Genomic DNA, 17858 nt, shown 5'->3' on the forward strand with positions numbered 1-17858 from the left:
ATATATATATATATATATATATATATATATATATATATATATATGCAGCCACTGTGTTGTTTAAACAGTTCTTTTACACTTATTTTTCATATAAATATTTAATAAACTAATTAATAAACTAATAATAGGTATTAAATATATTATACACACACACACACACACACATTTATATATACATATACACACACACACATATATATATATATACATATATATATATATATACATATATATATATATAATACCATTAATGCCTATTATATATATATGAATACATACATTTCAATTATACAGTTTAGCAGCCATTATACCAAATACCTCAACATGAATGATCAATCATGAATACATATACATTTAATTGTTCTCTGCAGTTTTTGAATCTGATTGGTCATTCATTTTCTGTCAAAATGTTGTATGTCACAAAAGTATATATATATATATAGACAGTGGTATATATATACACAGTATTTACATACTTTTGTGACATACAGAACATTTTATTTACTTAATTACTCTCAAATCTCACCCGCATTTGCATATAACCACTGAAATATAAGAAATACAACTTTCACACTGACTTATTTGGTCAATCAGGTTCTGTTTTTGGGTTTATTGGCTCCATTTGATTTTGGAAAAAAAAAAGATTTTCCGCTAGTTCTCATTAGAGTCACTAACCCGCCCGATGGACTCAGCGATGGACTCCACCATGCCGCCCACCATCCCCCCCTCACTGGCGGCCTCGTTTAAGGTCACCATGATGTCATCAACTGCCTCCTTCATCAGCTGGGCCGCTTCGGCTATGGCATCATGGGTGTGGGTCGCCTGCAATGGCCAGTATAGACCCATTAGCACCACTTCACAACTATACACAAACCAGAAGCTCTGTTAATGTGCCAAATTTGTTGCAAATTTGCAGATGTTAATCCTCGTGTGTTGTTATTTCCATGCGTCGTACCTTACGGTTTCCTCCGCCCTCTTTGGCAGCGTAGAGCATCTGCAGAGCCGACTCAAACAGGGTTTTGGTTTGATCTAGTATGTTCATCTGCTGCTGGTGGTCGGCATGTTTCGACGCCAGTCCCACTGACGCCACAATCACTGGCTCAAAGTAGCTCGCTAACTGAGTCACCTGAGGGAAAAACAGACGGGTTAAGAATATCTGGCATGCAAACATACAGTTTCTTGTATATATTTCAGGCAAGAGTGATATTTAGAGGGAACTGAAACAATTTCTTGATTCTTCAGTTATTTAAGTGATTGACAAGCTGATAAACACTTTAGACAGGCGGCATCAATATTGGTCCAAACAAACAGAGCCGAATTTAATTCGACCAGGCTTTTTTTAGATGCTTTTTTTTGTAGATATGCTGTCATAGTGTAATCAATTCATGATGTTTATTCTTCAGATTCAAGTATGTGATTTACACACACAAAAAAGACATGTTATATGGAAGTATGAAGAAAGACGAGGTTGTTGATCCAGGAACATTTCGTACTTGTGTAAATCACATTAAGCCTTCGGGGAAAATCATGGGCTGCGTCCGAAAGCTTAAAAAATGCTGCATTCCATGGTAGGAAGGCATCAAGGCATGTTCGGATCCGATGTTAGCTTCACTTCCTGTCTCCTGAGATCTGATCGACTTTTGAAGGCAGCATAGATGTATCCTTCACTGCTTTTGATATCCCACAATCCTGTGCGTTCCATTCCGTGACAGTTGAGTTAAAAAATAAATATGGCATCTGAAAGTTGCGGTTGGTGGTCAGTTTGTGCGTTACCATACATTTTTGACCAACGTTTTCCACTTCTGATGTCATTTATAGTGAGAAATTACTAGTGTAGTAATTAAATATTTGCTAAGTTTTCACCAAAGCTCATTGCCTGAAGAGTCATTGCCTGAGGAAACAAGTCAGCTGCCTAAGCTTTCGGACGCAGCCATGGATTCGCTGCAGTGGTGACATTGTTTGTGGTTCCACTATTGAGATCCATGTCCCTGTTACCTTGTGTCCGAGCTGAGCTGCTTCCCCTCGCGCTGCAGTGGAGATGGGGTCAATGAGGTGTCCGATCTCCTGCACGGCAGAGGTCAGCTGCTCCTGTAAAGCCTAATGGAAGCAGTCTCACATTAGCATTAGCACAAACCAAGTCCTGAAAAGTCAAGCCAAAACGTTTCGATCGCCCCCTGGTGGCTGGCTGCAGTATTGATCTTAAACCCCGCCCTCTCCATGTAATCGAATGGGACGCGAGCCAAGCTAAAATATCCTATATGCTCTATGCACGAACGCTGCTGACGTATTTCCGGTAGAATCTCAGTCAGCGTCTTTACTTCCGCATAGCGCGTTCTATAGCGAAGTGTACTAGCGGCAAAACTTTAATAAAATTAATTTTCTCAGAAACGGAGACAACGATTTTAGAAACCGATTCGCTAGTTGGATTTCGCATGATATTGAGAGAATACTCACCCTCAAAGTTGTCGATGTAGCTCGAAATATATAATTTAAAGCCCTTCTCTTTCTTACTCTTAGGTGTGACCGCTAACTGCCTCACAATATTGTTAACATCATTCACGTTAACCGCTGGAAGTTCTTGTAAACAGCGAGTGTAATTTGCCATAATCTCCACCGAATCCAAAAACGTCTTCCGACGCAACACCGGATGTAACTGGGCGGGCTGAGACAAAACCGAGCATTGTGCGATCGTGCATAGAGCCTATTACACTACAAATAATTTTTTATTCAAAGATCGTTTTCTGTCATTTTTGGTAGTTCTTATCACATTTTAAATTGTTCATTTTTCCAATACGTTTGGTTTTAGGTAGTTATTTGAAGCTATAAAAATGGGGTGTAATGTCATGATAGATTGCGGGAGTGTGGGCGGGACCTTGATGCCGTGGCTCCACTACTGCATTATTACATAAATATAATAATGGTACAAACTAAATAGAAATATATACAAAAATATATATTTAAAAAAACTAATAAAAGTGACAAAAGCATATTACACAACTACTACAACTTAAATTAAAATGAAAACTGAAAATATAAAAATAAAAGCTAATTCAAAATATTAATACTATAATAGTATATAAATAACATTAAATAACACTGAAACTGATATATGTATCTATATAGAGAGAGAATCATTAGACTAGGGGGTGTGTAAAAACTAAAATGAATCAATTCTTGATTTATTCATTAATCAAAAATGTAAGTAAAGAAATAACTTCTTAAATTCACAAATAAAAATACATTTTAAATAGTTTATTTAATTCCTGTTTAAAAATGTAATTCGGTATAACAATAAAATAATACTTCAATTAAATAAAATAATGGTTATTTTTTAAATGGATAAAAAAACATAGCATTTATAAAAATGGTATTTACATTTTTCATTACAAAATTATTTATAAAAAGTAAACATTATTAATATTAATAATGTTACTTTACTAAATAACATTGTTACTATACAAAGTTACTATACTTGAAATAAATAGATTTAAATGTCTATTTGTTTGTTAAATTGAAAAGCAATTTATTTACTTACATTTTTATTTGTAAATAAATACAATGATCATTAATTTCATTTCTTCTGCAGAACACAAAAGCAGATATTTTGAAGAAAGTCGGTAACCAAACAGTTGATGGACCCCATTGACTTCCATAGTATTTCTTTTCCTACTATTGTAGTCAATGGGGTCCATCAACTGTCTGGTTCATACAGGTAAATGATGACAGAATTTTCATTTTTAAGTGAACTATTCCTTTAAGCATCATTCCTAATCCTCCTCAGAAATGAACACTGTACCAGAGCAACATTATTGAAACATAACGCTACTATACAGTGACGGCAGGCGTTTTATTGGTTTACCTCGAGGGAGATGTCGTCTCTGCGGGGCAGACTCTGACCCACGGCGACGAGGGACACCTGCTCAATGTCCCTGATGCTCTTGTTGATGCTGTCGATGGACTGGTCACACTCCCGCTGCCCAGGGGCCTTGTCCCTATGACAACAGAGGAGACCAGGTTGCTATGGGGTATTTTTCAGCTTAATTGAATTAGGTTTCTCAACTAAATCCGGATATTGTACAGCATCATAAAACAGGAGAGTCAGCGCAGACGTGGGCGATTTTGCTCATACACACACAGAGCTGGCTGAGCTCCAGCTGTGATTGGTTGATCTGGGAGGACAGTGTGTGGAGGGCAGCCAGGTGGGCAGCGAGCCCAGCCACTGTTCCCGCTCCTGCCGAGAGTGTTACAGTCGAGGTCCTTCACTGTCGCTGATCTCAGATCAGATCGTCTGTACGCACTCGGAGCAGGAGAGCTACATCAATCACCCGGGACACTCTCAGTGGAGAGAGAAACCCAGTAAGAGTCACTTACCACAAAATACAACTCAGCGACATCAGACACACTCTGATATTCAGCTTTTATTTGATAGAAAATCCTTCAAAACACTTACTGAGAAGAAGAGAAAAAAAAAATACTTAAAATAAATGCTGGCTTTTTTAAATTTTTTTAGGGATAAAAGATTTTTACAGCTGATTCAATCATCGATTTCTAACCTTTCTCGGCCGGTTCTGACTATTTAAGCTTTTATCAAAATCTCTGTTATAACAGTTTATATTTAAGCTCTTTTCTTATAATCAATGTTAACTGAATTAAAACGTATTATTTCTAACAATGTTGAAAACAGCTGCTAATTCTTATTTAGCTGAGATTTTTAAAGGTTTCTTTGATGAATAGAAAAAAAACTGTATTTATTTGAAATAGAAATATTTAGCAACATTATGGTCACTTTTGATCAATTAAAAAAAAAATATATATATATATATATATATATATATCTTACTGACCCTAAACTTTTGAACAGTAGTGTATGTCTAATAAGAACTAGGTTTTTAAGTAGGCTTAAACAAAATATGATCCATATTAGGAAACACTCACCAATGAATAAATAAATATAAAGGTAATTTAAATTAACATAATTTATACTGAATATAACACAGAGGTGAAATTGATGTGTTAATTGATGTGACCATTTTGTGTATTTATACATTATTTGATTTGCTTAATTGTTAATTTATTTGTTTTTATCTTTCAATTTAATATATCAACTAATTATTCTATATTGTTTTGTTTATAACACACTCTCTGGTTTTTCATTTCATTGGTTGTTGGTAATATTACTTCCCCCTGGAGCTGTAATGAGAGGAACAGACAGATTTGAGCATGTGTGAACAGCTGCTACTGTTAATAACTTGTGCTTGAGTTATTTAATCAAGAAGTTTAAATTATACCTCATCTTTTACCCACATTATTATTATCTAACAGCTGATGGAGACTGAGGCCGCCGCACGCTTTTCACATATCTTTCTCAACTGCTGAATCAGGTCTATTTGCGTGATACAGACCTGATGGACGTGATGAGGCTCTTGATGGAGTCCGACACTGTCCGGGAATGGCCTGCCAAGATGGACCAGGTGGGAGGATCTTTGGGATTAATGATAAGTGAGCGGGCCGTCTCTAATAAGTGGGTGGAGCTGTCCAGCATTGAACGAGCCGAGCGATGGATCGGCTCCTGGGAAGCTGAACCCTAAAATTAGAAAGAAATACAATTCAGTTTACAATCCATTCGTTTTTAAAATCCCATAAAAATGTGTGCAACATATATAAAGGGAAAATGCCAACAACAGAAAAAGTGAATATAATATTCACTGAATGAATAAACATTTTTGAACAAAACTGAAAAAAGTGAATGATTCTGTAACTCATTCATAAAGACAGTCACTTGCTTCATTCCCGAATGAATCAGTGTTATGAACTAATTGGTTGAGTACATTATTCAATGACTCACTCATAAAGAGTCACTTGTTTTGTTCCTAAATGTTCCTGAACCAATAGGGATAGGAAAGAAATACAATTCAGCTTACAATGTAATATAATTCATTTGTAAAACTCCATAAAAATATAATATATAATATTATTTTAATTTATTCATAATACTAAAATATTTTTCGTCTTCTGGTATTTATAATGGTTAGATTCTCTTACGTCTGCATTTGATGAATCTTTGATATCAAAAACGCATCTGGGTACTTTCATGCGTTGGTACGAGAACACAAGGACGCAAGATCGCTTAAGAACGCATATTGAGAAACAGCCAGTCACTTGTTGGTAGAACTAATTGGAAGAATAATGACTCACTCATAACGACAGTCACTTGTTTTGTTCATTAATGAATCAGTGTTTGTGAACAATTTGGTTGTAACCTGCAGAAAGAGTCAGTGAAAAGTGTCCACCACTAATGCACAGACTGACAGTCGGTCTGGAATGAATGAACAAAACCAGACAAACCCTAACAGAGCATTTTGGTGTTTTTAGATTTTTCTGTCCTCCTGATTTGGTTTAAGAGTCGAAATTTGGCACAAACCATTCTGTGAAATGAGTACCCAGGCACGCACACTCACACACACACAATAAATAATACATGAAATATTGTGGTATTCAGTATTTCATCACCTCATGGCTTATCTGTGCAGGAATGCTGGCAAACTCAGGGTTGGAGGCAAAGGTGGAGAGATTATCCACAGCTTCTATCAGTGGGTTCGTGGCCACTCGGCACCTCTCGCGGTTCTCATCTGAGAAATCCCCATCTAAGGCCTGAGAAACAATGCAGAAACAGATCACATCTGCTAAAACACTTCAACCCATACAAATAAACACAGCCTTATTGATGGTTATAAGTTTGCAAACGGTCAGGCAAGCGTATGTCTTCGTACCTTTATAGTTTTGACAAGGTTAGCAGTTGTATTGGCGACCTCTTTGGCTGACTGTACGAAATGTCTCCGGGCTACAGGATTGGCTGTTTTGGAAGACGCCAGGCGACAGGCGTTGCAAAGGGCAGAGGTGTGCTTTGCAACAATGGTAGCCGCTGACAGAACCTACACAAACAAAAACAGATGAGAATGCAAGCCAAAAAAAAAACAAACTTAATACTAAAGAGCCAAACAGTGACCTGGGAGGGGCTGCTGGCCGGGTCCACCAGATTCTGGCAGGCCATCTGAATCGCCTGATTGGCTCTGGCAAACTGGATGGGATCGACCAATCCCTGGTGACCTGACTGGCTGTTGGGGTCTGAGACTCCTACCAAATAGGAGGCCTGAAGAAAAATTAAGTAAGGCACAAAGAGTGTATTGAGTTTTTATAACCTTACATCAAAATTCAACTTTATTTTCCACCTTTGAAACAACCAATGCAGTGTGGACAGCAAAAAAGTTAACCGATAGCACCACATCTTAGTTTTCAAGATCCGATCAAGTCCTGATGGATTAAATTAAGCCCACCCTAGATTATTTCCCATTGAATATTCAGTTTCACTCAGAAATTTCCATTTACAGAAGCTAAATGTGCAGCAGATGCCTATTCATGTTGTCGATAACATCAAATGATGCCAGTGGCGGCGCCAGGGAGGAGCTAGGTGGTGCTGTAGCTCCCCCTATAATAGCCATAGCACCTGCCCAGCACCCCCAAGAAATGTCTGTAATTTTTTTTATATTTATATTTTAATGTCATGTTTGAATAGTCTTTTTCATGTTGTTAAAAATAGAAATTAAATAATAATTTAAAAACCGCGAGCGGACGCGCGCGGGCAGGGGCGGGCGCGGGCGCCATGAGCGCTGAGCGAGCAGGAACGAGTAACGTTAGTGAGTTGTCGTCGAAATAGATGGATAAAGCAAAAAAGCTGTCGGGGACTAAAAATAGAAAAAGAAAGAGGGAAAAGGAGATGGCATGTCAATTGATGCGACAGCAGCTACTGTAAATAAGTGGATGGTGAAAGGCAACAGGTAGGATTTAAAGTGTGACGTCCAGGCATGTAGGCTACTGGCCATCGGGACTACCGGGAGATTCCCGGTGGGCCGACATGCTTTTTGGGCCGATACATCTCATACTTTTTTTTTTGTCTTAACGGCCCATAAAACTCGTACATCGGCGGCCCATTCGTTTTGTTTTGCTTAACTGGCGGCGCATGGGTTAGTGCCGGTGTAATGCATTGGTTAAAAAAAGTCAGCGTTAGTTTTTTTTTTCTGACACCCCATGAAACACGTAGATCAGCGGCCCATTCTTTTCTTGATTGACACTGGGCTGGCCCAATCACATCTTTAATGTGAAGTATAGAAATATACTCTTTCAAGTATAGAAATTAGTACAAAATTAATTATGAAAGTTTCCTTTATTTTTCAGTGCATTTGTTTTACAATATATGGCTATTACTATCATGGGATTAATATTATAACTATTATTATGTAGTAGTGTAATGTAGACTGACACTGTAACTAAAAGAGGTTTGAATTTTTCTTTGTTTAATTTGCACACTGAATATGGGTTGGAGCTTTTAATTTTTAACTCTCAAAGTGCACCAGATTGATGATTGCCAAAATTGTTGCTGCATACCCCTCTGACACTGGGTAGTTGCGTCCCTGTCTATAGCCCTTGCGTTGAATACTTTTACATATATATACAGTATATATATACTTATAGTCGCAGAACGAGTATAGTTAATGCGGGCATTTACGCATGTGTATACTTTCATTATGGTGTTGTTCATGATAGCGTTTCATTATGGTGGGCCGATGCGACCTCCATAATGAAACGCCCCAAAATTCAAAGCACCTTCTCTTAAGTGTTGAGCATCCCCATAGCACCTGCAACAGAAAATCTCTGGAGCCGCCACTGAATGATGCTGGTAATGCTTAACTATTGAATTTGTAATAGCACAATAATAGCACAATGTTGGAAGTGCATATTGGGAGAATTATCAGACACTACCAAATCAAAAGCTCACCTGGCCCGCCGCCTCGGTCAACCCACACAACGCTTTGGACGCCACACCGACGCAATCCCCAAACGCTGGCACGTTTCCCGTCTTACAGTGCTGTGAGATTCCAGCCATGGACTCCCCGAGAACCTGTTCAATCAGACCGAGAGATGTGTTAACATTTGGAATGAAAAAGATCTTTAGAGAATTTTTGGAATGTTGTGATGGATTCTTTACCTTGGAATTCTCCATAACGCTCTCAATGCAGTCAAAATAAGAGAGATCACTGACTGGCTCATTGGGATTGTCCAACATTCCTCGCACGGCCTGTATGTACGTGGGAGAGAGAGAGAGAGAGAGAGAGGTTAATATTCTGTGAGATTTTGTTTTTCGAAAACACCCCATTTCAAAATGATTAATGGAGACACATATAAGATTTGATGTAAAATCGTTCACAGACCCCAATCATAATTATTGGCTCTTTTTTAATATTAAATTGACCTGTGGCCAGCAGATTTGAACATTTCAAAGAGGCATCACACAAGCGGCTGTTTTTAATCTGTGATAAATAAGGCCAAATGTGATCTAATGTTGTTTGTATATAAATAAGACCACCATAGAAGATCTAACAGGCCCCCATCTCATCACACACAGCTCGTACTGGCTGCTTTTGAAATTATATATAAAAAAATAAATAAAAATAAAAATATATTTATATATATATACTGCTTTTATAGAAGTACATTATCATTATCATTTCACCTCAAGTTCTCGTAGAGCATTATCACACTCTTTTTGTCCTGGTGCCTGCTGGGTACAAATTGTGATGAGCTGATTAATGCTTTCTGTAACCGCTCTGAAACACAAAACACAGAAGAAAATCACAGTCAGAATGACACAAAACACAAAAAAATGGTCTCGAATCTCTATTTCGAGACTCATTGAGCTTTCAGCCCCTTCTAAACAAAGAAAGGAGGCACTAACATTGATGTCTTACAAATTAATCAGAATCATGAAAAAACATGACAATCATGACAAGTTTTGTTACACTCATATGAGTCTAGATGTGAGTGGGTGTATGCCGTTGTGTATGTGTGTCAAGTCAGTCTCTTCTGTCCCTCATTAAGGAAAGAGAAATCAATCTAGCCCAAAACCCTCAGGAGCTGCTGCCTTCCCTAGGCACCTGAGAGGATTCTGCAGCGCGCACACACACACACAATTGTTTTTCATCATGATAGGTATTTCCACTGACTTCTATTGTTTTCATATTGAGCTATATATAAAATTTCTATCCCTTAATCATGCTCCTAAACTCAAACCCAAAACCATTCTCCATTATTAGATTTTTATTATGACATTATTTATTACATCTTTTAAATTTCTGTGTGGGGGCTGTTGGTTAGCACACACACACACACACACACACACACACACACACACACAAAAACTTAAACAGTAACAAACACAAACATAATCACACAATACAAAACAAACATTAAGAAACACAAAACATAGCCTACAATAAACAAAACTCACACACAAACAAACATACACAATAACAAAACTCAAGCACTAACAAACAAAACACACACTAAACATACACAATAACAAACCAAACTCCCACACAAAAATACTCGCACAATATCAAACAAAACTCACATTAACAAACACAAACAACAAAACGTAAACAGTAACAATCACACAATAAAAACTCAAGCACTACCAATAACAAACAAAACTCACACTAACAAGCACAAACATACACAACAAACAAAACTCAAACAGTAACAAACACAAACAAAATCACACAATGACAAACAAAACTCAAACAGTAACAAACACAAACATACATACAACAAACATACTCACACAATAACAAACAAAACTCACACTAACAAGCACAAACATACACAACAAACAAAACTCAAACAGTAACAAACAAACAAACTCACACAATAAAAAACTCAAACATTTAGAAACACATAACTCAAACAGTAACAAACACAAACATACATACAATAACAAACATACTCGCACACTAACAAACAAAACTTAAACACTAACAAACACAAACATACAATAACAAACACACAAATACAAAAATTAACAAGCACACTAACAAGGAAAACTTTCACTTACCGAAAAACAAGCAAACACACACACTAACAAACACACACGCACACACCTAACCCTAACAGAAATCTTTCTGCATTTTCACAATAAAACAAAACTTTACTTTATATTTAACAATTTTCACTAATGAAAATGCCCCCCAAAAGAAGTTTTGTCAGATTTAGCTGACGTATGGGTACAAATTTGATCCAAAAATATGGTTAAGTAGGTACGTTCTTATTCACTCATACACAAAGTTTCTAATTTTGTGAAAACATTCAGCTGAATAGCTCATTACTTGCCGTTGGCCGGCCCTCAGGTTGACTGGCTAATGATCAGTAAATTCTCTCCAGGCCACCGAATGAAGCTCATTCCTACCGTGCTGCAGCTGCGAGGAGATTCTTGGCATTTGCCGCCCCTGGATCAACGGAGAGCGACTTGGCGGCCAACAGCAGCTTGCTGGATGCCATGGAGATGTTCTTCAGGTTGCCAATCACCTGGATCTGGTCATCTGTGGACTGTGGAGACAGAAGATGGCAGCTCAGCCTACAGTCAAACCATCATGATTTTCAACTTTATTCAGCAGAAAAATGTGCAGTTCTTTGAAAAGAGGTTATATTTTATGGCTTAAAAAAATTTAAGGGATAGTTCACCCAAAAATTATACTACTATCACTTCGTTCTTAAACCCACATGACTTTCGTTCTTCTTAGAAACAAAAAAGGAGATATTTTTAAAAAGTACCTGTAACTTTTCTATGCAGTTATAATTGGGAATCGAAGCTTTCAAGCCTTAAAAAGGATGTATGATACATTAAAGTATCATAAATGTGGTCCAAATGACTTACTGTATTTATGTGCCATATTTCACGCGTTCCATAGCCATGAAGGATATATGTGAGGAACAGACCGAAAAAGACGGTAAATGGCAAATATACTATGGCTAGCGCCTATTTGTCATCATTTGCCTTTCAACAAAGCATGTGAACCTACTGAACATTAATTACATGATACCGGCACATAATTAATATTCACAAGCAAAATGGGTATGCTTTAGTAATTTTGCCCTAAAATAGCAAACTGTGGCTGTTTACTTGTTATTTAGATGGGCACTAGTCTCACAGATATCCTGATGGCTATCCTGTCCTTCCAGACCTCTGTGTCCCTCACTATCCCTTAGTCTTCCTTTAATGGGCATGTCACGCTCCATCAAGCCCTTGTGCTGGTGCGTCTCTCCAAATTAATCAACAAAACATGCAGAACCAGAACATCATCAAAGATTTCATTAGGGTGGAGCGTCTTCATGCTCTCTGGGCCAATTATGTGCCTGAGTGATTCGGATTAGAGGCGCTAATTAACAAATTAATCAAAATGCATATAAAAAGTTAGTTTTTAACATACACTATATGGACAAAAGTATTGGGACACCTGACCATTACACAATCATAACATCAAATTCTAAATACATAGACATTAATATGGAGTTGATTCCCACTTTGCAGCTATAACAGGCTTCCACTCTTCTGGGAAGGCTTTCTGTGGGAATTTTTGCCCATTCATCACGTAGAGCATTTATGAGGTCAGGCATTGATGTTGAACAAGAAGGCCTGGCTCGCAATCTCGCATCCCAAAGGTTTTCGAAGGGGTTGAACTCTGTGCAAGCCAGTCAAGTTCTTCCACACCAAACTCATCCAAATGTGTCTTTATGGACCTTGCTTTGTCCACTGGGGCACAGTCATGCTGGAATAGAAAAAGTCCTTCCGAAAAAAAAGTTGGTAACATAGCATTGTCCAAAATGGTTTGCTGAAGCATTAATATTTCCCTTCACTGGAAGTAAGGAGCCTAGTCCAACCCCTGAAAAAAGCCCCATACTATAACTCGTCCTCTATCAATCTTTACAGTTGGCACAATGCAGTCAGGCAGGAAACGTTCGCCCATCAGACTGCCAAACAGAGGAGTGTGATTCTTCACTCCACAGAACATGTTTCCACTGCTCCAGAGTCCAATGGTGATGTGCTTTACACCTCTCCATCCAACGCTTGGCATTGTATTTGGTGATGTGAGGCTTGCATGCAGCTGCTCGCCCATGGAAACCTAATCCATAAGGCACCCGCCGCACAGTTTTTGTGCTGATATTAATGCCAGTGGAAGATTGGTACTCTTCAGCTGTGGAATCAAAGGAGCATTGGCGACTTTTACACACCATGCGCCTCAGCACTCGGCGACCTTGACCTTCCGCTTCGTGGATGAGTTGGTGCCGTTTCTAAACGCTTCCACTTTCCAATAACACCAGTTGATGGTGGAATATCTAGCGGGGATGAAATTTCACAAACTGACTAACTGCAAAGGTGGCATCCTATCACAGTGCCACCCTTGAGTTTTTTTTAGAACGACCCATTTTTTCCACAAATGTTTGTAAATGCAGACTTCATGGCTAGGTGCTTGATTTTATACACGTGTCAATGGGTCTGAATGAAAAACCTGAGTTCAATAATTAAGAGGTTTGTCCCAATTTGCCCATATAGTGTATTTAATGTACACTACCATTCAAAAGTTAATGGTACATTAAATTGATCAAAAGTGACAGCAAACACATTTATAATGTTACAAAATATTTCTATTTCAAATAAATGCTGTTCTTTTAAACTTTCTATTCATCAAAAAATCTGGTCAAAAAATGTTTTGTGTAACAATTTACACAAAAATATTAAGCAGCACAACCGTTTTCCACATTGATAATAACAATAAATGTTTCTTGAGCAGCAAATCAGTATGATTTCTGAAGGATCATGTGACAATGAAGACTGGAGTAATGATCATTATGATCATTATAGGAATACATTTTTCTGTCACGCAATATTCCCAATTTTATGGATCCCTATGTTAAGCAACAGTAAAAACCTTTTAATGGTAGTGTATATATTTTTTTTTTCTATTTTCACTGAAAGCAAAAAGTCTGAAGTAATAAATTCACATTGACAAAGAACATATTTGCTTAATATAGTTATGCAAGTGGAATTTTGGACCAGTGAGATTTCTCTTTGGCCGGAGCACATCATGAACCGTCTCCCATCTCTGAGAAGGCATTGAAACTGTACCTGAGTGTGTCCGGCCATCTCAATGCCGGCATCTAAAAACTCATCAAAGTCTTGGCTGAACTTCCCAGAAGCCATAGCCAGCTGGCCGCTGCTCCCACGTGAAGACTGCACCACATCCCCGGCCGAATGGTTCAGCTCGGCTGCCGTGTGGTTCAGGTCCATCTGGGCCTCTTGGAAGGATTTGGAGCATGGAGGAAGCTGGAAAAACAGGTGAAAGGGTGAAATGTCAGAGTTTATAACACTGATAAACTCAATGGGCCTCATTCATGAAACATGATCAGAAGGAATTTCTATGCAAACCAACTGCAAAAATGTATGTAATAATGATTTTTCTAATCATTTACACAGATTTAAGTTTAGACTCACTAGTAGCTACAAAGAACTGACAAAGAACTCACATTTTCCACAAGCAATTTCTTACTGGCCTCGCCAATGCTCCTGAGAGCCATGTCCACATCCTTCTGTCCAGGTAAGCAGTTCACACAGTTATTCAGGGAGTGAGAGACGGCCTTTGCCACCTGAAAAAAACAAACACATACTTTCCCCATCAATAACTCTACAAAGGCCCAGAGAGTTGCAGCTTGAATCTAAAATTTAAATCAGCCCCTCAGCACAACAGAGAAATCCATGTCCTTAATTTATGCCACTGTCACAGACATATGCCAAGCAATATGTTTGTGTCCCAAAGGAACCTGTTCGAATCAGGAGGCGCACTGAAACCTTCCAGAAAAAGGGCCGCCGAGAAACAGAAGAAAATATCTCGGTTTATTGGAGATAATTGCCAAGAGGGAGCTGCTGGGAAATTGATCTGGTTTTTACAAAGTAGCTGAAGAAAACAAAAAAAGGCCTCTAATAAAGATGAGCAGACACATACCATACATACCGTTTTTTGGATAACTATATAACCTTGTGTAACTTCTACTTTCAATGTATACATCTTCTCGCAGATGGCCAGACATCTGTTTATTTGAGTGTTGTTTACAGGTTGAATCTACGTCGTCCTACCTGCGCTAGTCTCTGCTGGCTCTCGGCATCACCGGGGCACACCAGGGCTTGGTGGGCTTCGTGGATGAGCATGGACGAGCCCTCCATCACGTGACAAGCGGAGTCCAGCATGGCGGCCGCTGCCTGAGGCTCCAAGGTGCTCGCCGCTACTCCCCTCGCGGACTGAGCCAATATCCTCAGAGCTTGAGCGGTTTCCCTTGCTGCCACACCTGTCGCAAACACACAAACCTGAGATTATAGCGATTGAATAATATAGTCATGTGAAAAAGAAAGTGCAGTAAACCTTCTTTGAATACTATGGCTTTACATATCAGGATCTGGTCCTTAGCAGATCAAGAAATTAGGTAAATATAACAACACATGTCAATATTTATTTAACAAAAACTAGGCCAAAATAAAGAAGCCATGTGTATAAAAACTAAGTACACCCTTACTGCTTCCACAGGAATTAAGAGGGTAAGTCAGGCACTGCTAATCAAATGTCTTTGATTAATTGATCATCAGCGTAGACCAACTCTATAAAAGCAGTAGTTTTGGCAGTTTGCTGGTCTGGAGCATTCAGGTGCGTGTTAACACAATGCCAAGGAGGAAAGACATCAGCAATAATCTTAGAGAAGCAATTGTTGCTACCCATCAATCTGGGAAGGGTTATACGGCCATTTCCAAACAAATTAAAGTTCATCATTCTACAGTGAAGAAGATTATTCAACAAGTGGAAAACATTCCAGACAGTTGACAATCTTCCCAGGAGTGGACGTCCCAGCAAATTCACCCCAAGGTCAGACCGTGCAATTCTTAGAGAAACTTTTTCCACACGTGGCTTCACCGTTTTGTTATATAAATAATGACATGGTGTAATATGTCATGTGTTGTTGTTCATCTGAGTATTGTATTTACTTCATTTTAATACCTGCTATGGACCAGATTATTGTTTATGTCCTGATCCGTAAAACCATAGAATAGGTGTACTTTCTTTTTCACGTGACTGTATATGCCAGACATTTTATAACAGTCAGAGCGATTAATCGGATGATATTTGGCATTTTAAGATTATTTCTATTACAGTGGTGATATAACTGTCAGATTGATTAATCGGATAAAAATTGTAATTTTGAGATTACATCTATCACAATGGCCTATCGATATAACAGACTGTTGTAAGAAACTGTTTAATCAGACAATATTAGGCATTCTGAGCTTATATCTATCACTGTGATCTACTGATATAACAGCCAGACCAATTAATTGGACAATATTTAGCATTCTGATATTTATTTCTATTTGACATTATGAGATTATATTGATTATAATTATGAAATAATATATGGGTCATACTGATTAATACCAATATTTGGCATTATGAGATTGTATCCATCACAGTGAAAGACTGAGATCATCTGCATCATTCAATAACCATTCCTGCTTGGCTTAATTCATCTTAAGTGTATATTTAAAAATAAAAAATTGTGTAAAATAAATGTTCATTTAGTTTTGCCAATTTGTGTGTGCTTTTTTTTTGTCTAATTTGGATCATTGAATCACAGGCTAGCAGAACATTATTGCCATTCAACCACACTTTTCTCTCATATATCAACAGTAGTATCTGCCATAAAAATGAATACTATCAATCATCCACTTATCAACTTGTCATCATACTCATATCCATACAACGCATTCACTTTAACCTTGTTTTTACATTTACTGACTACATTAGTGCCCTAAACTGTAATTGCAAAATGAAGGACATTTTTGAAGCACTCAGTCCAACTGTCTTGTTCCAAATAAAGCTTTAAGCCTCGTTTTGGTGCGTGGTTGACCCAGAATGCCCCTGCTGTTCCAACAAATGAGCGTGGAAAGAAAATGAGGTGCCATATGGGATCTGGCCTTTACTTATAGAACTGAAAGCGAAAATAGGGAAGGGCCAATGCAGGCAAATTACATCAAATTGCATTATCCAGCCAAGTAGAGCCCAATTGCTGATGGTATGTTAAATCTAGTGAAAATAAGATTAATGAGGGACGGGGTTAGTTATACCCTTGGCTTGAGAAGCTGCAGGAGCCGATGTGGAAGAGGGGGGATTTGTTTGAGCGTGCCATTAAAATCTGTCTTCAGAAGCTCTCCTGGGAGCAGCAATCCAGCCAGACAGAGTAAAAAATTGATGGGAGGTTCAGGTAAGTTACAGCATCGCTCTCTCTTCTCTGTTTTCATGCCTTTCAATCCGGAACGAGCAGCAATGAAGAAAAAACTTCAGATACTGGCAATCTTGTGGATGCATTTTTAGAAAAAGAATTGAAACATTTCTGCAAATGTCTCTTTGTTAAAAAAACTGACACACTTGATAACAAAAAGCCTGGACAAATAACTAAATCGTTAAGATTAACTGGTTCCCAATCCCCAATTTGATTCCCAATTGAACCAATTGTAAATTGCTTAAGATGAAGCAAGTTTTTATTCAAATTTTTATTCAAACAGTACATCATTCGGCTTGATTTACAAAGCGAGACATATTCATGGATCAACATTTGCTGTTCGTGTTCTACTACTAAGCAACAAAGGCCTTAACCTCAAAATAATTATTGGTTAATAGGATGTTAATCAACATGAACATGTTCTACTTGAGTAAATCCTGTTGTTATTCTGTTCGTAATACTGTGCATTTTGTATTCAGCACCTATAGATTCTCCTGAAGTATTTTGTTTTATATGTTGTAAAGCCACATAAGTCATCTCACCAGTATAATGTTCATTGCCTTGGGCGGCACAGGTCAGTAGCTGAGCCATGGAGGAGCCCACAGCTTTAGATGTACTCCCCAAATCCTGAGCACATTTCTCCAACTACA

At 38.1% G+C, this 17858-nt stretch overlaps 1 protein-coding gene across 4 annotated transcripts in view; it reads right to left on the reverse strand.

Annotated features, from left to right (window-relative positions):
• Positions 1 to 17858, reverse strand: part of tln2b (talin 2b) — a 161549-nt gene that overhangs the window by 30041 nt on the left and 113650 nt on the right. For all 4 annotated transcript variants that reach the window (XM_084095065.1, XM_084095066.1, XM_084095068.1 and 1 more), the window contains exons 26-41: positions 17751 to 17853; positions 15020 to 15228; positions 14413 to 14532; positions 14015 to 14212; positions 11297 to 11436; positions 9569 to 9662; positions 9044 to 9133; positions 8834 to 8956; positions 7007 to 7150; positions 6771 to 6932; positions 6511 to 6651; positions 5403 to 5584; positions 3860 to 3992; positions 1996 to 2097; positions 956 to 1126; positions 676 to 822 (exon numbers count right to left, since the gene is read on the reverse strand). In XM_084095065.1, the coding sequence (XP_083951191.1) occupies positions 676 to 822; positions 956 to 1126; positions 1996 to 2097; positions 3860 to 3992; positions 5403 to 5584; positions 6511 to 6651; positions 6771 to 6932; positions 7007 to 7150; positions 8834 to 8956; positions 9044 to 9133; positions 9569 to 9662; positions 11297 to 11436; positions 14015 to 14212; positions 14413 to 14532; positions 15020 to 15228; positions 17751 to 17853 (2259 nt within the window). The remainder of the gene's footprint in view (positions 1 to 675; positions 823 to 955; positions 1127 to 1995; positions 2098 to 3859; positions 3993 to 5402; positions 5585 to 6510; positions 6652 to 6770; positions 6933 to 7006; positions 7151 to 8833; positions 8957 to 9043; positions 9134 to 9568; positions 9663 to 11296; positions 11437 to 14014; positions 14213 to 14412; positions 14533 to 15019; positions 15229 to 17750; positions 17854 to 17858) is intronic.

This window comes from Abramis brama, assembly GCF_963993115.1.
Source record: "Abramis brama genome assembly, chromosome: 20".
NCBI lineage: Eukaryota > Metazoa > Chordata > Actinopteri > Cypriniformes > Leuciscidae > Abramis > Abramis brama.